We start from the raw sequence: 23,599 nt of genomic DNA on the forward strand, positions 1-23,599 counted from the left end.
TGGAAATACGAATAAAAACACGCAAAATCAATTTCTAATACATATGTCGATGTTTTAATAAAAATAAAATACAAACATATTGAAAGGCAGATTAGAAATATATACATAATTATTATTTTTTAAAATAATATATTATTGTTTTTTGTTTTTTTAGTGCTCCTCTCTTCTCAGCTGCTCGTGTGCTCCACTTCTTAAAAAACATTACGTCATTTGGCGTGACGTCATCTTGCTGCTCCACGTATTCGAGTGCCTTTTCTAAACGTAGAAACCCATCTGCATGGCTAATTTTTTTGTTGGTTTCTTCTTCCCCTTGTTCGTCTTTTTCGGTGTCCTCATCCCAGTTGTTGACCATTTCAATAATTTTCTCATCTGTCAATTCTTCAATTTCATCACTGTCTAACCACTTCTTAACCTCTTCAGCACTGGATTCCATTTCGCAGCCAGGGATTGCCACCATTAAATTCAATAGAGTCATATTATCACAGTCATCTTCAACTGTTTCTTCTTCTTCACTTTGTGAAACTCTCGGTTTTATAAGTTTTGACCAGGATTTCTGTATAGTTTCCTGTTTAATTTCTGACCACGCATCAACTAACCAATAGATAACGTCTTTTATATTAACTGTTTTTAGCATATCTACTAATGAAATTTCTTCTTCTTGCAAAATATATGTCAGAAGCATGCGTCTGTACTTTTTCTTTATTGTCGCAATGACGCCTTGGTCCATAGGTTGAATGAGGCTAGTCACATTTGGGGGCAGGAAAACAGTTTTAATTTCATCACTTGAAAGCTCTTCTACGTTTGGATGGGATGGAGCGTTGTCAATAACCAACAGTGCTTTTCTCGGTAATTGTCGTTCTTTTAAAAAAGTTTCTACTGAAGGAACAAATTCCTCGAAGAACCAATTTTTAAAAATGGTCGTATTCATCCACGAGTTCTTTTGATTTTTGTATGCGACGGGTAGTGCGTTCATATTTACATTTTTAAAAGCTCTAGGTTTTTTTGATTTTCCTATCACCAAGGGACGAAGCTTATGTGTCCCAGAGGCATTGGAACATGGCATAACAGTAATTCGTTCCTTGCTCTTTTTATGCCCAGGAGCGGAAATCTCGTCTTTGGATGCTAGACTCTTGTCAGGTAGCATTTTAAAATTTAACCCAGTCTCGTCACAGTTATATAATTGATCATGTGTGTAGCCCCCTTCTTCGATCATGCTTTGAAATTTTTGAACATAGTTTTCAGCACCAGCAGCATCAGCTGAAAGCTTTTCTCCTGTGATATGCAATTGCCGCACACCGTATCTTTTTTTCCATTTATCCAGCCATCCTTTACTGGCATTAAAATTGCTTTCACCTTCTTGTAATTTATTACGAAAATACTGCGCTTTTTCTTGTAATATAGGCCCAGAAAGAGGGACACCTTTTTGCCGCTGTGCTAAAAACCATGAAAACAAAGCTTCACTTGTTTTTTCGTACTCACTTGTTTTCATACGAGATCTGGATGTTGTAGCCTGAGAAAGATTTTTTTGAGTTTGCCATAACTCCAATTTCTGTCTGTTGCGCCTCCAGTCACCCACAGTAACAGCACTCACTCCTAAATCACGCGCAATTGTTTTTAGCGGCTCACTTTTATCAACCCGCGTCAGCGCTTCTAATTTATCACTTAATGATATTTCAGTATGTTTTCTTTTACTCATACTGGTTCGTAATAGAACTGGGACGTAACTACATAGATGTGCTCACGGCGAAGAACTTATGGGAACTAAAAATTGCCCTCTGGAGGGAACGCGGGGAAGTGACGAGGGGGCGGAGGATCTAGGCCAACGGAGAAAAGGGGTTTCCCCCAATGTTCTAAAAATAGATGCTTGCGACTTCTGCAGGGGTGGGCGGCTACCTGCTATGTACAGTCACTTACCCAACTCACCCCATCAGGCCTTCCTCCTCAACGTAGCCCTGGCCGTCCCTACGTGTATGTGTGTTTGCAAAATTCATATTTTTTTCTTTCTCATAACCCCCGAAACTGACTCGGATTATTGGGAACTCGGATTATCGGAGCTCGGATTATCGAGACCCTAGTGTAATCCATATTTATTTAAGGAAACTTATAACAGATATTAAAATGTGTTAAAATAAAATTTCAATTACATAATTAAAGAGCTCTCGGATATGTTAAAAAAAATATGGGCCGGCCCTAATTTAGATTATTAAGGTTTCATTAAACATAAATAAACAAATAAAAAAATACAAAGAGTCTCAAACAACCCCACTGTAAATTCTTGAAGTCCAGAACGAAAGTTTTATATAATTCTTATTTCTTCGAACGTAGTAATTTAAAGGTGGTTCCAAAAGGTTCAAAAATACTGTAGGACCGAAGGTCGGTGGCTCGCTGCCCGGAGTTCAGCAGTCAACATGGTGCCAGGGCACCTGTTTGTTGAAGAGGAAGCGTGTGAAAATGCTAAGTCCACATCTGGCTCTTGGACCCTGTCTGTGAACAGTCCGAATCAAACATGAACAGAACTAGTACACAGACAGTTAGCAAACTGGGCAGAAAATGCCCGCAAAAGATAAGGGGTGGTCGGGGAATAAAGCTGATAGTAACTCACCAGACAGGGAAGTAGGCGTAGACTCCTAGGTTCAGAAGCGTAGCAAGTCCGGATCTGAAGATCATGGAAACGCGGGTGGCGCGGATGTTTCCATAATTTAAAAAAATATATATATTTAAAAGAAATAACTACTATGCTGCGTACTGTACAGACGGACTACTACTTAAAGAAATTTATAGGGATAGCATCCCTTGTCTAATTGACTACATTGCCGGTTTCAACCGGACAGAAGTCTTGTAGTACGTCTCGCCGATCCGCCGATAATCTAAAACAGTCTGTCTGGAATCGCGACGCGAAGTGCCCGCAGAAGGGTCGCGTCTCGTAATTAAAAGGTATAGGTCAAACAAAAGGTGGGGGGGAAGACTAAGGCGTTCGGACAGAGAGGTTCCAAAGTTCTCCTAGTGGGAATCACAAAAAACTCTGACTTCGATGTCTCGAAGTTGATAGCACTGGCTGATTTTAGCGCTACCTGTTGATTGTGTGCTCCAGCACTTGTGGCACAAAACTGTGATCAAACCAAGTTTTAAAAATTTGTTGATCCATCCATGCTCGCTTTTGATTAAAATATGAGACAGGCAAATTTGTTTTCTCAGTCCCTTTGAAAGAGCATGGTTTTTTGCCTTGCCTATTACACAGAGTTTTACTTTGTGAGCGCCGGTAGCATTTGCGCAACACATGGCGGTCAATCGTTATTTGCTGGACTTGTGGCCCGGTGCACTACGCTCTGCTTTAAAAGCTAGTGTCCTGGAAGGAAGGCATTTCCAATACAAACCCGTCTCGTCTGCATTATAGATTTGTTCAGGCTGTAAATTTTCAGTTTCAATAAATTCTTCAAATTCATTACAAAAATCTCTTGCTGCTGATGTATCAGCACTTAACTTCTCACCCTAAATCGCAATTTCTCGTATGCCGCGGCGCTGTTTAAACCTGGTTAACCAACCCGAGGAAGCATTGAATTCTCCCTCCATCCCAAGATCTTCAAAAAACTTCTTTGCTTGTTCTGCACAAATTACACCGGACACTTGAGTACCTTCGGCTCTTTTCTGACTAAACCATTCAAACATAGCTTTATCGAGTTCTTCGTACGTTGCTGTTTTCATAATTTTCCTCTTCTTCATCGTGCTCATAGAGTCTGAAGCACTTGCATAGGCAATTATGTTAGCTTTGTTACTTCGCAATTCCCGTATTGTAGATTCCCCAATACCATACATCTTTGAAAACTGGCTAACTGAAGTACCAGCTTCCAGTTTATTTAACACCTGCAGTTTTTTTCAATTGTTAAAACTCGTTTACGTTTGAAAGTAGACATCTTGCGCGCACGACTGATGAAACTCAATACTGACTGCGACTGTACAGCCGACAAGACAGCGCTGCGCCAGCCAGATGACTCATGGGAGAGGGGTAGGAATCGGAGCGCGTAAACAAAACAGGTGCAGACCTTTTTTTATCTCTGTCATCCAACAGCGTTGCCACACCGCGCGCCACAGCGGTCTGCACGACTGAAAAGTTACCTTCTGTTTAATATTATTCTTTCTTAAAAAAAAAAACCGCCGGTTAAGCCGCAAATCAGATAATCTGCCGTCGGATAATCAGGAGTTGACTGTATAATAGGACCCCAACTTTTAGTTTTAGCAGTTTGGATAAAAATCATCACATTATACACCAATCCCTCACTTAGCACGACTAATTCGTTCCTAAAAATGTTCGTGTTAATCGAAATCGCGTATTCTGAAGCATTAGTCCCCATAAATATAAGGCTAAATTATTTAATGTGTTCCAAGATGTGTAGGGAAGTAATCTTTACATAATATAAATGCGTAGAATAATACTTGAAAATGCATGTCATATCATTTATCTTTTTAAGCCTACCACCGAATACGTTAGATAAAGAAAACATGGCACAGTGTAACGGGAGATAAGTGGTAACATATTTACCGTCAGTCAGCAGGTTGGCTTGCCCGCCCAGGCGTGACCTTCAACACGCGCGTGCATCTGTCTGCCTGCTGTTGCAAGCAGCTGGATCCTTTGTTATTACGTTTAAAACTTAACAAAATTAAAACACTTTTATGAAATTAAGAACCGGTTTTATATAACTTTAAAACACACAGCCATATGTAAACATTTAATTTGTTATGCACACCTCTTATAAAAGCGGCTATGTAAACAAATCAGTTAACAGATAAACAGATTTAGATTTTCCCTAGAGCACAAACATAACATTAAAATACGGGTACACTCCCTATTTAACGCGGTTGTCGGGGGACATAACTTTTACCCTCGTTGCATAACCGCGATGTTTCGATGTGACCAAGGTCAAAAGGCATAAAACACCGCCTGTGTTCTAATAGGTCGGCAAGCACGCACAGTATAGACGGCCCGCCTTTGTGCGGACTTTGCATCCGCAGTTTCCACTAAACACGGGTGAAAAAATAAAAATAATAAATTTTAAAGATAAATATTAAATGTTGAATTGTTTTTATTTTTCCGCGTGCCGCGCACAGTTTGTCGCACGGCCTACGAGCGCGCCACACGCCGCCATACACACGTGCGGCACACAAGCTGCTGCTGCCAGTCTCGTGGTGTTAGCCACAGTATCTGCTTCGTCAGTGTCCGTAACAAAGTAAGTGCAGTGTGTGCGGTTACACACGATTCTGTGGTCAAAGTCTTCTAAAAAGAAAGGCCGTAGTGATACTTCAAACCGAATATGAATCGCAAAGTACCGAGTTTGATTGACAAAATAAAAATTCTAGATTTACTTACAGATAGCTTGTCTTTTGTAGAAGCAGGCCGCAGATACAGGAAAAAAACGATTCTAGCATTCGTACAATAAAAAATAAAGAATCATCTATCGTGTCAAGTGGTTAAACTTTATTATCCATGCTTACAGTAAATTATAAATGGTCACATGTGGGAAACAAAAATTGCGCCAATTTAATTTTAGCGCAATCAGTGACGCCGTATTAAAAACCGTGTTAAACTTTGTCTTTACTTATTTCACCAAACGCTGTGTCGAGTTGCTGAGTGTGTGTGGCTCGGATCGGCAAGTGTTATATTCCCCAGCCTCTGTTTAAAGGTCGGGAGACCGCTACACATAAACATTTCCGGGACTTGTTTACTACCTCACGGCAAAAGTGGTACAGTATGGTTCACGTAAATATTGGACCACTGGGAATTCCTGAGCAAAGATTAAAAATACGCTAGCCGATTTACTTTACTATTTAATGTTAAAACATTATACCAAAGTAAAAAGATGAACTTGTATAATACAATGAATTACCCAATAATATTACGTCTGTAGGTTTAAGTTGTAACAAAACATTTATATACAGATGTCCAGTAAAGTACCAATTAAGATTCTGGAGTGGAATTTTAAACACCGGACTACCTGATTTTGCCTTGTACGCAGCGACGCTGCTCAGTCAAGTGACTCATGCTCTGCCTGTGTGCTGCGTGAACACATTCCCTCCCCCATTCCCCCTCGTGTTTCTGCCCGCTCTAATCTCTACCTCTCTCCATGTTCTCGGCTAGCCTCTCCCTACCCAGCGCTTGCCGACAACCAAGCCTATCCAACATCAATCCCCAGCCGAGTCACGCTGGACGGTGGGCTTTATCTGGTCCCCTGTCCGATGCTTCATTTGTGAGATAAAGCGACGTTAAGAACTAGTGTTTCAGAAAATATCACTGGGCTGGATTGGACCATAATTTGAAAACCCTACAAGATAGAGGAATAATGTACGGAGATATCTTGTTTAGAATTTTACTGCGGACATTTTCTACGCCTAGGCTTTTTTCTGCCCGATGCTTAGTTTGTTAGTTACAACGCAAAATTATCCTAATCGGCTGTCAATCATTTATTCCATTATTATTATTCATTTCTGACTGGGGGACATGGTTTGACCCGCGATATACCCGATTCTGCGATCAATCGGGGCGCGATATACCGGGAGTTTACTGTATGTACAATATGTACATATACAAAACATAAAAGTTAGTTAAATATCTTCTGGGGTGAAATTAACACTATCATCTTGCTTTTTTTTAAAAAACGTGTCCAATTTCATCTGCTTTGGTTTCTGTACGGTACGGCCTGGTCTGCAGCCGGGCATCAACGGTAGGGCCTGGTCTGCGGCTGGGCATCAACAGTACAGCCTGGTGTTTGTTTATCTGCGTGCGCATCTCTTTCCCCTCGCATTCCAAACCACTCTTCCCCCCTCGAATTCCATACCTGACGTCGCGTCGTTTCCGAGATTTTTTTTTAGCCTGTGGCGATTTCGTGCTAACTGAAATTTACAGACGTGCTATTCGAGACTAGGGCAGTAAAATTTACATTGTGCTAACTGAATTCGCATTAATTGAAGACGTGCTATGCGAGGGATTGGTGTATTAGGATAAATACAGTATTTACACCCTCTGCTAGTGCTAAATGAGTCGTCGATTTTCTTCTATTATGAGAATTTACGCTATATGAATCCAAGGTCTAATAAGCCCTTAAGTTTAAGTTAAAAAGAAAAATTAATAAGTAAAGAAACTCTTCTAACCCCCCCCTCCCCTTCTTTTGTGTACAAAAGTATTGCCCTTAACTTTATAACAGCCATAGAAACTAAGAGTTACTTCATGCTAAATTATGCTAATGAGAGAAAAGCTAAAGATAACCAAAGTAGAAAACCAGAAAGTAGCTTCTGCCCCAATTTGACACCTAAACCTAAAACTGTCACTTCTTTCCTCTGACAATCATCCCATCAAACCTACACTTTGTTTTAATACTAACTCACAGTAGTTGAATGTGATGATCAGTTACAACCCATTGATGCTTGAAATATTTGAAATTTACATATTTAACTGCCATATGTGTTACTAAATATGTAGTTCACCATAAAAATGCAGAAAATAAACATACCCTCTTTGTTTCTGGATCACTCATCATTTTGGTGAGTACCATGATGAGAACAAGGGGCAACACCATCATCAGCACCTAGACACAATAAAAAAATCACTTTCAGTGAGAGCACACACTGATCAGAAGGTCCAAAAGTCAGCAAATGTTGAGAATTTTATGACTGATATATAATATAATTCAAATCAGTAATTAAATAAGAATAGGTATGGTTTTATACAAGAAAAATATCATCCCCTCATATGGTATTCTTTAAGAAAAGCTTGCAATGTGCCCAATTGTATAAAAATGCTTTTGACCATTTGATATACTCAGTAAGTCAACATTTGTGCCGAGTACGTAGGTAATTTTTCTCGAGCAAGAATTCTTTTGTGCGACAGCATGGCACATAGGCAGATTGTTGCTAAAAAAATGTATTGAAACCAACTAAAGAAATGATAAATTCACATTTTTCAAGTTGCACTATGAAAGAATTTTGCCACATGTGCAGGGTTCCCACCAACTTGTTTCAGTAAATTTCCCTGTCCTATAATATATTTTCCCTGTGCTAAATTAAAAAAATAATGCAATAAACTAATCACAATAAGAACAGTTTTACATAATATACAGGCATACCTATGCTACTAACATAAAGGTATTATCAGCTATTTTATTACCTGCTAAATTGCTGTGAACATTTAGACATACATAGGCCTAATGTTATACCACTTCTGCTGCATAGGAAAAAAATGTTTAGGTATCTTGCATATTCAATGTACATTCACAAAATATTACAAATATGTACTGGTTATTCTTTAAGCCCATTACATATTTTTCTTAATTTTTTTTTAATTTTCATCTCTAAATGCTCTTTTTGTTTCTCTATTTCCAGTTTTTTATATAGCAGCTCTTGAATTTCTACAGTCTTGCATTTTTTTTCTTCCTTACAATATCTGTCCAACTTCTTGTCCTCTTCTTCATTTTGATGTTTTTGCTCCAGGGCACCTTTGTACCCTGAAGCTGCTCCTCTGGCATATTTTATCATTTCCTGATCTACTTGAATACAATTTTCACCACCAGCATTACTAACTCCATCCCAAACTCGTCACAGGCCAATCAAAGATTCCTCATAGATATTTTCAACAAGCATCTCCTTATTGATGGAGAATCCAAGATTCCACAAAAGCATTACCACGTGAGAGAATTAATATAATTTTCACTGCAAGCCATATATCTTTATACTGTTCTTCTCCACTCAACATATCTGCAAAAAAAGTGTCCAATCTGTTATTGTGTACATGAAATGATGCAAGTTTGTCAGAATTGATATTAGTAACAAATTTGGTAAACTGAACACTAGCTCTATAAGATTGAAGAGCAGTTAGGTGCTTGGCAGACATAAGAATTTGCAAACATGTATCCATGCTTGTCCTGTCCAACATGTCCAACAATTTTCTAGGGTCCAAACAAGAAGCAGCTTTAACCATTTTGTATTTCATTGGGCTACGTTCAACAAGTTTCTTGGCAATCTGAACCATGCATGTTTAGCATTCTGTTAGGAACCTTTGTTTCTGAAGTTCTTTTACATCAACCACACCTAACTCATGCTTTGCAGCAAATCCAATTTTCAACTTTGAGAATGGAAGTCCCAGACTTATATAGTCCAAATTAATACTAATAAGATGATATGCAGTTGTCTTGGCTTTCAAAATTTCCATCTTAATGAATCTTCCCAGCAACTCTCTTAGCAAGTCCTCCAATTCCTTATGCAGAAATGGTAACATTGGTTTCGATGTTTGGAACTTCTTTAAAAATGGTTCAAGTGAAGAAGCCATTGTCAGGAAAAAACTCAGCTTAGCTAGCAAAAAAGGATCCCTCAAACAATCCTTCACTTTCTCAACAGAATATGTAGCAGGTAATTTACTGGTCTTAAAAAAATTTTTCAAGTGAGGAAAAATTTGTACTGCTCTCTCACATACTGGGACATTTTCCAACCACCGACAATCACAAAATTTGATCGGAAGAACACTGCAACTTGTAACTTGTCTGAAGTCTGATCGTCGAGCAGATGAGTCCTTGAACACAGAATATATGGCCCTTAAAAATTGAACAACATCCCACCCGGTCTTTCTAAAACCCTTTTGAAAGGCACCATGAACAACATGGAGACCACAAGATCCCAGGTCTAATATATCTGGATCTTCTTCGGACACCTTAGTTTTTTCCTTCAATTTTTTCATGAACAACCAATTGACATTCGACCCATCCATGGATACTTGTAAAATTTTGGATAGTTCCACATCCTTTTAGTCCCTGTTGAAACCCTTCTAAGAGATCATCAGCTGTAGAATGGCCTAAAAATGAAGAATTCCAGTACTTGGTCATTACTTGATATTTTTTTACGTCCCATATACGTACAGCTATGTCCATTTGTTGTACCTTTGATACCCTATTGAAGGATTCATCAAAGCACGCAACAATGTATTTTGCGGAATTGATTTCATCTGTAAGTTTGTGAAAAAAATATGGGACAAGTCCATAAGTAACTAAGTATGCAGTCTTGGTACTACTAAACTGCATTTCTTGTGCAATGGAACTATCTGGAAACATTTTAGCAAACAAATTGCTTATTCCTTGTTGGCTATTAAAACTGTCTTTTTTCATAACAACATGTAATGCCCACAATATTTCTGCCATTCTGACATTACTGTCTCCCTGAAAATGTATTTTATTTACCATACCTGAAAATGCCTCTTTGAGAGCACTGAATGATGATGATGATGATGATGATCCAGTTAACAATGAACAGGATGCTGGTGTGCTGGATGCTAATTCAGAATTTGGTGCTGTGGAAACACTTGAAATAATTGATCCCTTCGTTTCTTGGTGATTTAAAGGCTTTGTTAAGTATGTTGACATAGATGCAGAAATACTGCTCGCAGTAACCAACTGTTTGTGAAATTTCCCTTCTTGATGGCTCTTCACAGACTGCCTACCCATACTACTCAAAGAAAATACCTTTTTACACAAAATACACTTTGCACTTGTAATCACCCTCAACACAACGTAGCCACTTTTTCCAGTCAGGAAACAGTGATCCATCTAGCCAAGCAGGATTGAATTTAGACATAGTGAATGTCACACAATTATCCACTCAGACTATCAAGAATAGGCCTAGGCCTAATGTAGAGTAGCAAAACACATTCGATACTGAATCGCTTAGTCTCACAAGTTTCACCGTGTTTTCATTGCACAATTAAGGAAACTGAGCTAACACACACCCGTGAACGTAACCTATATTTCTAATGATAAAATAATAAGAGGACCACCGTTGATTTCTTCTGGAAAAAAAAAAAAAAAAAAAACACTTCTCACAATTGAATAAAAAATTTCAAATATATTTAACTGCTTCTGTAGAACTCTTCACTCAGAATAACACAATGTGTAACTATTTTCCCAGTGTTTTTGTTGTGTTTGATAGGCAAAAATCTCATCATGAAACCATAAGAGCCCGTCTACAATAGTCCGAACCTGTGCGTGGTCCGTGTCCTTATCCGAATGTGAGTAACGTCACATTCTCTCACCGAAAACTGCCCTGTCCACAATTGCGATGTCCAATGTCCGAATGTATTGATTTCTAAAGTTGTCACCAGAGCGCAGTAAATGTGCCAAACCAAATGTTTTTGTTTATTGTTTTGATGCTTTGTAGTTTGAGATTGAACTTATGAAAGTTGTGGGAGTTCAATATTATATATTTATTCAGTAAGGCAAAGTAGCTCTTCTTGACTTACAACACCTTTAATTTCCTTCAATAACAAAAACAAACACCACGTTTTCAAACGGGAACAGGAAATTCAAATATCGTGAGTGTTCTGTTCTTTTTCTGTATCCGAAGTACACAGGTTGAGACAAAACGTTCAAATTGACGAATATCTTCGGACCAGGTAGGTTCGGACTTTCACCCACTTGACGCATGACGTCAGAGGGTCACGTGGACCAATCAGCGACGAGTGTCCTTCGGACACAGTTTAGGACATTGTTATTGTTGACGGGCCTTAATACTACCAACTACACAAATTACAGTGATACAGAAACACCAACACAGCTGCAGCACTTTTGAAAAAATACATCTAAATAAATGAAAATACGTTCACTAAACAATCTTCAAAAAGTTTCCAGCATACGGATACTTCAAAGTTATGACACAAATGGCCAAACGTATACGAACTACGGTGCAGCCATTTTCTACAACTGGCTTGGCACAGCTCGGCATGGTCCGGGGCCGGGCCGCCTAGCATGAAATTCGGCACGTCACAGCTGTATGGTGAACCAAACTTTCCCGGGACTCGTGGCTTATCTATTACTTTGATTTACATGTACGACCCGCACCCCAACTTTCCGATTTTGTTTTTAAGAAAAAATGTGCTTGTGATACATGTATTAATCAATATATATAAATATATATATACACACACACACACTGTGATTGCCGCACAACAAATTTCCCTGAGTTTTCTCTGTGTTTTTGACCCATTTCAATTTCCCTGAATTTTCCCTGTTTCCCCTGTTTTACCGGTCGTTGGGAACCCTGATGCGATTCTTTTTGTTTATGGCATTGATTAAGGTTAAGAAAAATATAATGCTTTAAAACAGTGTTAGGAGAATTATTTAGATAAAGTGTGTGTCTAGGCTAGGTGTGTGTAAAAGTTTATGGTTGTGTGACTGTGATACCTGGACACTTTTACACAATAACTAATAGCCTAATTAATATTGTAATGTATTTTGTTTGGTAAGTATTCAAAAATATCTAAATTCAGGCTGTAAAGTCCAGAACATGAATCTCTAAAAGCAATCTTAAACAAAACATCAGATATTATGAGACCAAACAATGGATGATGGTTTTTGCCTCAGTTAAATTATTGTTAGCTCTGCGGGTTAATCAGGACTTCAGGTACATACAAGTTTGCTGTGGGGATAAAACAGGTAAGCAACTCGTAGATTCAATATTTAATTATAAAACTGAAATTGGCAACTATCAAATCCACACAAGTGTTTCCGTATTAAAATAGTTAAATATTATGTATGGTGTTATCATCTAAAGGTTTTTGTTGGTATGGGTGAACTGGTAAGCTAAAACTAGTGATCGGTCTTTAAATACACTAAAGTTTTAATTAGAACAAATGTTTACTTTATACTATGATAAAGGGATATCGACGTACATATAGTCACTTTAGGACAACCACCCTCAGGGTGAAGATCTAGTAGATGTCTATTTATCCTGGTAGACTAGACAGTGTTTGGCCAACCTCCACGCTTCATCCTGGGTATGTCTCATGATCTCGACTCACTAACTTTATACTAACTCCAGACTGGACCTGCTGGTCCTCCTTCTCATGAACTGGAATGTGGTGCTGGCGTCATCCTCGGAAGTTAATTAGATCGTTTCTCGTGGACTTCCTTCATGTCGGTGAATCTCCTCCAAAATCTCCAATGTCAGTTGCTCTTCTGACCTTATGTATTGCCTTTATAATTTGGCACTCGTAAAGTTTCAGTATTTGATCGATACCTCCGCTGACGTATACTTTATTTGAAATTGTCGAAACAAATGTCTTCTGTAATATTTTCGATGTGCAATTTAATATTAGTCGGTTACTTATTACCATCTTCACAAAAGTCATATTTTCTTGAAATATTTCAAGTAGATTATCAATCTTGATTCGAGTTTATCCGTATTACGACAGTTATACTATAAAATTACGTTAGTCTTTCAGACACAATGCAGAAACACATCTCTTTCATATTGTGTTAAAGATTCAACTGCCAAAAGTTCCAAACAAAAACTGAATTGTCCGTTGTTAAAAGTGACTTTTAAACATAAAATTGAAATCAGGGTGAATCAATAAGTTGCAATTAAAGGGAATTAATTGACCAATCAGTGTTTGGCTTACAAGTTCACCATATTACACACTTTTGGTTAAAAATACAACAAATTTAAGATCACTTAAATATGTAAATACTTGCATCAGTTCTTTAGATACTGTCCGTAACTGTTAGTCCACCAAACTTGTAATAGACATTAAAAATCACAAACTTGTGAAAAACCGATTTGTAAAACAAATACTGATTGGTAGTTATTATATAATTAAATTTATAAGCAAAGATATCATTTAAAAAAATGCCATATAAGAAATAAATGCTCTTACACTACAGATATGATGAATATTAAAATGTCTTCAGCCAAATTACTTGTTCTTTGCTAGGAAGACTGAACTTCTACCTTCATTATATATTATTTCTTTATTAAGTTTTGAACCATTTTAGACATTTAACCTACAATTATTGAATATTTCTAAGCAATCATTATCAGCAACTGATAAAATAATTATTTCCTTGGTTCTTCGTATATAAAAGGGTACTTAACATGTTTATTCTTAAGTCAGAAAATAAATTATTAATTAATACTTTCATAACTGACAACTGAATCTGTATTCAGAAATAGTTACAGCTTTCATTTTTGGTGGATTACTCTATAATCAATAGAGTCTAATCATTGCACTAAAATAGAGATGCAGATGGAATGATTTTCCTTTATTCTATTTAAGATACATTGATATACATTTAAAATAATTTATTTTCTGCAGATTGGTAGGTAATGTTTTAACAAAAGTTTTTTTTTTGTTTCTATCAGTTGGTAGAGGGTAGCACTGGTACTACCACAGTGCTACAAGTAAAAAAGTAAAAGTAAAAAGTAGATATAGAACTGTAGAGTACTGTACTGGGGAATTTGAAAACTGTTAAAAGAAGTGAGTATAGGTGATAAAGAAAGACAAAATATATAGTTTATTTGATTCTGTTTGTGTGTGTTTCTATGAAAGTGTAACTCTGAAAATTTTCCTGTTTTGCATAAATTTCTCCAAATTTATTTACCAGAAAACTCTTAACATGAATAATAAACAATATTATAACAATGCAGACAACTTACCATTGGACTGAATAAGAAATCAGTTATTCGCCATTGTTCACGTACTTGGAAGTACCTGTAACGAGCCAATGGCTTTATTCTCAAAGGATAGTTGACATGTGTGACCACTGATGGTTGTATGTAATTAACTTTCCGGGCACGAAATTTTCCTTTGGAGTTTATTTCAACACGAACAGGTTCGTAAGCAAAGTTAGGATTTGCAATCTCCAGAACGTATGACCCAGATGGTACATTGTTGACTGTAAAGGTGCCATCTTCCCTGGAAATAACGATTAAAAAAATCTAATTAGATTTTAATCAGAAATAACCTTTAAGGAAATATAGAAATAAATATTTATTAGTTCACATTCTAAAAAAATTATTTCAAATGGGAAGTTTAAAACCATATTATTTTATACCTCTTTAGATTCTATGTAGCAATGTAACTTAACTAATCAATTATAGAATAATGTATTATAAAACCTAAAACCGAAAGGCAAATATGAGGTTTAGAAGCTTTTCTAGGAATTAAAATTAATTATAAGCATACTGTTACGAACATGAGCAAGGCCACGTCACGCGCAGGTGCAGAGCTAGCTGGGCTGCATCACATGATGCCGTAACATGAGATGTGCCGTGCGCACCTGGGTCGCAGCTTCCCCTCCCTCCAGCCCTCAGCTCCCAGCGCGGCGCTGTTAGTTTGACATCCGAAACCTGACAGCTGCGGAGTTACGCGAGCGCCGACACATGTTTCGAGAGATTTCTGCCGTCATGTCAGCGCGGAATGACGCGACTGGCCCCAGCCGCGCTCGTGAGTTCCAAAATGGCGGCTGATATATAAAAAGAGGACGTCGGCCTCAGCAGGAGAGTTGAGTAGTTGAGTCAGAGTTCAGTCGGGAGTTCTAGTGGCGATAGTGCCGCGGGTGCGGCAGAGGGGCGAAGTCCTTGGACGAAGGTTCCAGGGCAGGGAGTGAGTTCAGTGAAGTCAGGAGCTTTCCCGCGGCGGAGTTTCCGGGCGATAGAGCGGTGAAGTCCCTGGACGAAGGTTCCAGGACGAAGAGTTCAGTTCCCGGTTATAGTGTCACGGGCGCGGCGGAGTTCCGAGCTAAGTTCCGAGCGAGGCGTCGAGTGGGATTTCAGTGAAGGGAAGTGACGGCGGCGGCGGAGTGTGGCGACGGAGTCCCGCGTTGGAGATACACGAAGTGTGCTGCGGCGAGAGTTGCGCCAGAGGTGCGGCCCAGCGAGGTGTGTGGATGGTAAGAAACGAGTGACTGGGGAAGCAACATTGTTTTTAAGTGCAAATGATTATTATCCATTTTAGAAGATTAATTGTAAGTGACATAAATAGTGGCCATCAATAAAACTGTGTAGTGTAATAAAATCTTTAATTGGGCTAACCTTAACGAACCCGCGGTAAATCATACCAATACTTAAAAAAAACTAAGCCACAAAAACACAGCAAAACATTGTTTTAAGTATTCAAAAGTATACATTAAAATACATTTAACTCTGTCCTAAACACAAGTATTTTTTTATAAACACTACATCATTTTGCCACAAACTGTTTAATTTAAACACTTCTAATTCATTGCAATGGGTCCTTGATAACTTCTACTTAGGCCCTTCACTATTTTAGATCCCTTATAACTCTTTAAAAAGCATACGTTTTGTGGTCTGAAACATCCTTGTTTGTTAATCTAGAGAGAGAAGGGGATATTATTGTGCCCTTAACCTACAGGAAAATTCAGAGGTGCATAGTGAATTGTAACAGCAACATTTTGACCTCACAGTCGTGGCCCATGTTACGTTGTATGTTTTTTGCCCGGCTAAGCACACAGAGAAACGTAACAAAACAAAACAAACAATGTTCCTGAGGAATTTTTCATTACGATGGTTCTGCGTTATTTGGAAATAAAAGAGTTTTTTATTTTATCTTTGTTTATTTCTTAAAAAAAAAAAATGTTTTTTCTCATTGTTACATGGCCTCAATACACAATTTTACATATGAATTTAGTTAGAAAAACTTCGTTACTTGCACAGTTTTTGCCTTTTCTTATACAAATTTTAACGATGTCTTTGAATTTTGATAGGATGAGGTCCAAATACATACCACAGCACCATACATCTTGCCGTTGATGGTCGAGGAGTCTTGTCACTCGCCAAAGAAAAAAAAACTTAGTAATGTCCCTTGGTTAATTACCTAACTCAAGGTACCGTCGATCGCGGACCGTAATCTCACGAAGTCGGGCCGATGCCGACGCCTAGGGCCTAAATTTCTAGTTTCTAGTCCGAAAAACAATGAACTTAAGTTAAAAAATACGACCTGGCCCCAGCCCCTAGGCGTTAAATTGTCCCTTAGTAATTTTTCATTTGTCTTGCGACTTGCCGACGACGCGACCGAGTTCGGCGACGATCGAGCAACAAGTGACTTGGTCGACGAGATTACCTTCCCTTGTAAAGGTGAAAACAAGGGAGGCAACCCCGTGGGCCAACTGACCAATCAGCGCACATAATTCCAAAACATGACCATATAAGGAAATTTGTACGGGCACATCACTTGACGCCAGGGCTTGCCCTGATTGGCTGGCTAGTGGTAGCCTCCAGAGACCCTTCCAGACGGTCGCTACAGCTGTGCGTACAACGTGACGCGTAAATCCCAAACACGCATTTACAAAGTGAAAAATAGCTTTCTGGCGCCAGAGTGTCGCGCCTGTCCGCTCTTCCTTCTGTACCTTCCAGACTATTCTCAAAATATTACACTAGCAATATCCAATAGAATATAAAATTACCCAAAAAAATTCAAATACAATGTTCAAAATTTAGTAAACAAAGTTGAAATTCATATAAAAACTTTTGTTTAAAAATGATGTCCTGTAAAATTATAATTTATACTGCTTTAATTACTGACATTAATTATCAAATGTCAGCATTAATTATTATGAACTGGAGTTAACCCTTAAATTAATAATTAAGTATCTCAAGGAAATAAGTATTTTAAGGCTTTCCATGAAATTAACCAAAGTAATTAATAACAATTCTTAACAACTCTGAACTATCCTTATCTACATATTAAATAATTACTATCTTTCATATCAAAGTGATTCTTAATATTCTTATGACACCAAAAAAAATATATATGTATATAACATACTCATTATGCAATGCTACACCCACACTGTCAATCACAACACCAGTACGATTGACAGAGGCGCACATCTTCATCACTAATAGGAGTTGCAGAAAAAATAGTAAAATTAACTTACCAAAATCACCAATGAAATTAAAGGGCTCAAAAGCAACAAGCAACCCCTAGAGTGATGGTACTCAGAGGAAATCAGAAATAATATTTTATCATCAATCCTAATAGAAAATTGAGGAAGACAGTAGATGTCTAAATCACAAAACTTTCATTAAATTGCAACCAGTTAAATTATTTTACTATGATAAAGAAAACAATTGTACTACAAAAATCTGATACAAATGATTGAATTTGCCAATTTCTAGAATAGTCTCTATAAAAGTATACAAAAATTCAGAGAGAAAAAAGTCAGTTCGACACCTACCATAGAAAAATGCATAAATGGCATTTACATTACGTAAATCATTTGTAACTTAGAAACTTTAACATAGTTTAAAGAAACAGGAGTATTAAAAATTAAAGCTATTAACAGAATAAAATATTATAAATTATGTTCGTGATCTACAAAACATTTACCCCCAAGAAGTTATAAATATCTTACACTAAACTTTCTTTTAAATAACCAGTTCCTTTACCAGTATCTATGGGTGCAGTATAAAATAAAAGTCAGAAACGTCTCTTGCCACGCAAGTTTAAGCTAAGTAAAGCTGAAAAAATTAATTGTTCTGAAACAAAGTTTTTCAATAGGAAATTTACTTGCTGACAAACTCCCAGGACTTATTACGAATTAATCTACTTCAACCGTAAATTCTTCAGGTCGACAATACGAGTGAAAGTGACACCAAGCCTCGTGTAATGGCTTCATCCCACCTTTTCTTGTAGAGTCCTCCATTGTGTAGCTGAGCTTGACTTGAACCAGGATTGTAAAATAGACAAAAACATAACTTACAGTTTGAGTCCAGCAGTGAACCTTTCACGAAATTCGCGTGAAATAGTTGCATGATTATTTACAAAATCACCGCAGATTCCTAGCAGGAATCACAAACCACTCCTCAGGTTTCAGTCATGATGACCGTCCTAGTAAAATATGTGTGCTGCTTTGCTACGTGCAACACAAGCTCCGCCCGTGACCACTGTCCACTGCACCGCTCATTACACTACCTGTGCCGCAACACACCGCGCTGTCTGTCTTCCACTCAAAAAGTCACAATCAAGACTTCGACTATACTAGTCCACTCGCACAGTTATGCATGTAAAATTAAGCTCTGACCCATAAATTATAACAAAACTCTGAGCCCGCAAATAAATGTGAACAAATATATAAAACTAAAATTAGTAACAAAACACACCATAAAATTACTATAAACGTACTATAAAAAGTTGGTTGAGACTGCCACTTTACAAAATACATTACATTACCCTACCTACTGTCGAACTGCAGTAATAAATATTAATTTAAACCTGCTCAAAAATATAATGATGATAAAATAATATTAAAAAGCATCTACCAGTGAAAACACATAGTAAACAAGCTAAATGACAAAACTTGTTTGTGGCCATAGCAAAGCCACAGTTTTGATGCAGTTTTCAAAGACACAGTAAAGTTTAAGGGACCTTAGCAGGTGAACATAACACACTACAGATAAATATTCCAGAAAAAGAATAATACAAAATGTTAATTTGTAGGCTATGTTATCGTAATGCATTTGACATAATTATCCAAGTTAATTTCTTGGTAAATTGTAAGGGTCGTGACTGTTCTAGTAAAAAAAAAAAAATAATAATAAAATTCCAAATGTGGTATTTTTGAACACATAACATTTACCTCTATTCACCCTGAAAACATCATTTCCAAGTTCCTAATTGTTAATACTCTGACATGGCGGCTTTTCAAAACGAAAAGAAAAAAAATCTGAAAACATGGTTTTCACACACTTACCTAAATTTACCTTGAAGGGATAGAGTCATAATTCCTACTGGTTCCTAAAAAATAACAGTTTAAAGCTTACATTACAATATGTACCTGTGTTTTCACACTGCCGCTATCATTCATTGTTTATCGGCGATTGTGTGTCTGTTTAACATAGATGTAGCCAACTCTGGAAAATAACAAATATGTTAATTCTTTTGTTTCATATATTGAAGTTTATCCCTGGATCCTGATGGCTTTATCCTCATGGCATGATACACCATTAAACAGAGAATATAATAAACGGGACACATCCAAGGAGGGTTTGGGGGCGATACCCTCCCGCTAAAGGGGGGTCTGAGGGGCCTCCATCGAGATGTAATCATTGAAACATGCTCTTTTTTGCTAATTTGAGACCTATAATTCTTTTTTCAATTTACCTATGAATATGTAATTTAATTTAAATTGTGAGGCGTATGATAAATAAAAACAATAATTTTGCAGTGAATACTTAATTATTATAAGTATGTCTGACATACTTAAAAACATAATTAAACAAGGTAAGGTAAATATGTAGTTGAGCGGTATTTGCGAAAAAAAAATGTTAAAAATCCGACAATACCTTTATTAGACGCTCTTTAACTTCCTCTTTTCATTAAAAGCGGCGGAGGTAAGAAATTCCAAATACTTTAGGAGATATCGAATTTTTAAATTTCATCATATGTAGTTGAGCGGTATTTGCGAAAAAAAATGTTAAAAGTCCGAAAATAGCTTTATTAGATGCTCTTCAATTTCCTATTTTCGTTAAAAGCGGCGGAGATAAGAAATTCCAAATACTTTAAGAGATATCGCCGTTCTTATTTTGCATACAAGGCCTGTATTTATCATTCGACCGTCGCCATTTTTTTATTTTGCCGTGTGTTTGTGAATGCCTAATTAATGAAAACGGTCGATTAGGTCAGGTCAGTTACATTATAAATACTTTGAAACTAAGCGTACATTAGAAATAATATTAAATTATTTCAATGGTTCTTTAGTTTTAAAGTATTTATAATGTAACTGACCTGACCTAACAAACCGGGACAAAGGATGAACAGTAACAACTCACATAAAATTTTTTTGTTACTTATTATTTGCGCAACAATAAAAAATAAGACTTTAAAATTAGAAACGTTAAAAACTCGCCTAAGTTGGAGGCGGTAATTAAACACCGTTTTAAAACAATAAATGAACTAAATAATCACGTATTGGTTCATTTTAATTCTGGCCTATCACGATCAATCACGTGACATCATTATCCAATAAAAAAATAGATACTCGTAAACAAGAAACAATGCGGAATGCTACATGAATGCACTGGTATAATTGTGATGAAATTTAAAAATTCGACATCTCCTAAAGTATTTGGAATTTCTTACCTCCACCGCTTTTAATGAAAAGAGGAAGTTAAAGAGCAAAGAATGAAAGTATTTTCGGATTTTTAACATTTTTTTTTTCGCAAATACCGCCCAACTACATATTTACCCAAGGTAACTAAAATGGGTGAGTTCAACTGTCGAGAAGAGGGGAAGACGGTCCGAGGAGAGGCGCGACAAAAGTGTATCATGAACCCAACGTAAATGCGGGTAAATTAGGCGTCCCGGGAGACATTTTCGGGACCCCGTGTACGATCGTTAAAAAACAGGACAATCCCGTTTTTACGGGACGTTTGGTCACCCTAGGCTACACTAAAGCACAATGGCTTCGGCCGAACACTACACAGGCTAACTAATGTAACCTATAAATGGTCCTTTCTAAGAAACCAGTACGAATTTCAAAACGCTTTTTGCAGGATAACTAGAGGAACGTCTGCTGTGTAAAAAAACATAACATATTTATTTTTTAAGAAAATGTGTCGAGCCTTACAATTTACCCTTTGAAGTTCTGAGACGATTGTATTCTGCTTAGAAACACTATCCTCAAAAAATTGTTTCTCACACCACACTTACTTCAAGAACCCTAAATATTCTCCACCATTCACTAAAATACGTGTTAACGACTGCCAGTTGCCATTAGTCCCGTAAGTTTCCGGGGGGAAAATTTTTCCTTCGATACCGTACGTATCTGTTGATAATTCAAAATCATCTGATGTGGCGGAACTCAACATGGTCAAAAACACAAAACATAGTACAGGTTTACAGAAATACTTCATATTTTTATTCTCACAAAATTTACCACACCAAAAATTCAAGATCAAAACATTTTATTACACCAGAGAGTAATGCTCGTTGCACCAGAGATAAAGTGAAAGTGACCATATGTCATAGAGTTAATGTAAATATACAATACAAAAAATATAAAAATGCAAATCATGCCCAAATAGTCTCTATTCATTAATGTTCGTTAAAAAAGAATTCTTGTTTTATTCCACAAACAAATTGGCACTTTTCAAACTCAACATTGATCAAACACAGTATTATTATAATTGTATTTTTTTTAAATATATTTTCCCTGGGTCAGAATTCAAAGCCAGGCTATCAGTCCTGGGGGCCTATTCTTGACGCTATCAGAATAATTCCGCAAGCGGAATGACTAAATTCCGACAGAGGTTTGCTAAACCCTATTCTTGAACACTCGGTAGCGGATTTATGTATCGGAATGACGTCACAGACTGTCGGAATTATTCCGCCACCTCCTTTGATCACAGAATTGCGATTCCACCAGAGATTTCAGTGTTTGTTGTTCTTCGGAACTCTAGCTGTTGAAAATGGAATCACTGTTTGGATTCTGAACTACTTTAAAATCGTGTGGATGTTTGGTTAAGTTAGGTTCAATACATTTAAGTTTTGTAAAATAGTGCGGATAGATATATATAGGCTAGATATATTAGGTTGGCTACATTTAAAACCAACAGTAGGTACCGTCATCTTGGGTGAATAGGGATGTGGAGGTGAATAAAGAAAAAAACTTAATTAAAGCTTCTCCATATTTAATACCTGTTATAATTGTGCCAGTGCTGGTAAGTTGTAAAAACCATTATTATGTATGATAGAGTTGGAGCAAAAATTTTGTATTTTTATTTCAGTTCGGTTGGCATCCATTATATCAACCATTAAATTAGAGGGAATTTCCCTAACCTCAAAAATGTTCACTGGTGCTGACTTCTGTAAGTGTTCACATGTTGTGGTTGTAGCATTGTATGTTTGCTGTAATTTGGTGAGTATTTTCATACTAAAATTTTTAAGTTATCTCTGTTCTGAATTGGGGCGACTGAATTGTCTCGACCCGGCGTAGTGACTATTCCGGAATCACTAAGAAAAAGAACGGATTTCCATTGAACGGAATAGTGACTATTCCGTCTACGAAATAAATTCTGAAAGGTGGCCCAGGTTTGTACCGACACGGAATAGTGTATATTCTGCACAATCGTAGGAATGACGGAATTGTGTCGAAACGGCGTAGTGACTATTCTGTTTATTGTTAGCATCTACAAATAGCACACGGAAAAGTGTCGAAATATTTTAGGTGAAATTCCAGTGACTAACCTGTACGCCAGAACCATACCGATCCGGAATTCTGTCGCATCTGATATTTTAAAACTAGTTCATATAAAATGACGGTAGATTGCAGGCTTATCCTGTTTGAGCAATGCTGCCACCTGGCAGTGAAGCTAAAAGCTATGAGTTTGACTTGAAGTTGAAATACTATCCACGGTGTTTCGCAAGGGTCGCAAAGAACATCAAAATCAACGTTTTCATAATAGGATTATAAATGCCATTAACAGAATCTTAGTATCAGGTTTATTTCCACGTAATTTAAATACAAAAAAGTCACATACCTATATAGATGAAATAATGATTGGTTCATAAATAATAAATTGACAGATAATGTTAAGAAAACCTGCTATAAATGATTATATTAAACTAGAATTAAACATCAGCAAATCTGGATATAAATTTGAACTATTATTAAATCCAAAAAGTACGCATACAGCAAAGAAATTGGGCTTAAATATTGACTGTACTTTATTTAAATTATTGCTCTGTACATGTTGTATACAAAAATCTAAAATAGTCCCTGTACCCGTACTTAGATTTAAAAACATTTATAAATTTTTTTTTTTTTTAGTTAAATTC

At 37.0% G+C, this 23,599-nt stretch overlaps 1 protein-coding gene across 1 annotated transcript in view; it reads right to left on the reverse strand.

Annotated features, from left to right (window-relative positions):
• LOC134543256 (ER membrane protein complex subunit 7 homolog) overlaps positions 1-21,786 on the reverse strand; it is a 46,928-nt gene extending 25,142 nt beyond the window's left edge. Inside the window, exons 1-3 of the mRNA XM_063388170.1 lie at positions 21,473-21,786; positions 14,458-14,716; positions 7,500-7,574 (exon numbers count right to left, since the gene is read on the reverse strand). Coding sequence (XP_063244240.1) covers positions 7,500-7,574; positions 14,458-14,716; positions 21,473-21,675 — 537 coding nt within the window. The 5' untranslated portion in view covers positions 21,676-21,786. The remainder of the gene's footprint in view (positions 1-7,499; positions 7,575-14,457; positions 14,717-21,472) is intronic.
• Positions 21,787-23,599: the final 1,813 nt, after the last annotated feature.

This window comes from Bacillus rossius, chromosome 1, assembly GCF_032445375.1.
Source record: "Bacillus rossius redtenbacheri isolate Brsri chromosome 1, Brsri_v3, whole genome shotgun sequence".
NCBI lineage: Eukaryota > Metazoa > Arthropoda > Insecta > Phasmatodea > Bacillidae > Bacillus > Bacillus rossius.